The sequence below is a fragment of the Acanthisitta chloris genome, unplaced genomic scaffold, assembly GCF_000695815.1.
Source record: "Acanthisitta chloris isolate BGI_N310 unplaced genomic scaffold, ASM69581v1 scaffold22203, whole genome shotgun sequence".
Taxonomy (NCBI): Eukaryota; Metazoa; Chordata; class Aves; order Passeriformes; family Acanthisittidae; genus Acanthisitta; species Acanthisitta chloris.
Window position 1 is genome coordinate 1 of NW_008664542.1, and position 284 is coordinate 284.

Here is a 284-nt window from a genome sequence, read left to right on the forward strand (position 1 = left end):
CCGAGCTGATCACCAAGGCCGTGTCCGTCTCCAAGGAGCGCAAAGGGCTCTCCCTCGCTGCGCTCAAGAAAGCGCTGGCCGCCATCGGCTACGATGTGGAGAAGAACAAAAGGCGCATCAAGCTGGGGCTCAAGAGGCTCGTCAGCATCCTCGTGCAGACGAAGGGCACCGGCGCCTCCGGCTCATTCCGCCTGAGCAAGAAGCCAGGGGAAGTGAAGGAAAAAGCCCCTAAGAAGAGGGCGGTTGCTGCCAAGGCCAGGAAGCCGGTGGCCAACAAGCCTGCC

At 62.3% G+C, this 284-nt stretch overlaps 1 protein-coding gene across 1 annotated transcript; it reads left to right on the forward strand.

The window, feature by feature from the left end:
- Positions 1 to 5: 5 nt before the first annotated feature.
- LOC103799107 (histone H1.11L-like) lies at positions 6 to 266 on the forward strand (the record flags this gene model as incomplete). Its single annotated transcript, XM_009071403.1, has 1 exon — positions 6 to 266. A coding segment is annotated over one exon (261 nt), but the record flags the coding sequence as incomplete, so codon positions are not given.
- Positions 267 to 284: the final 18 nt, after the last annotated feature.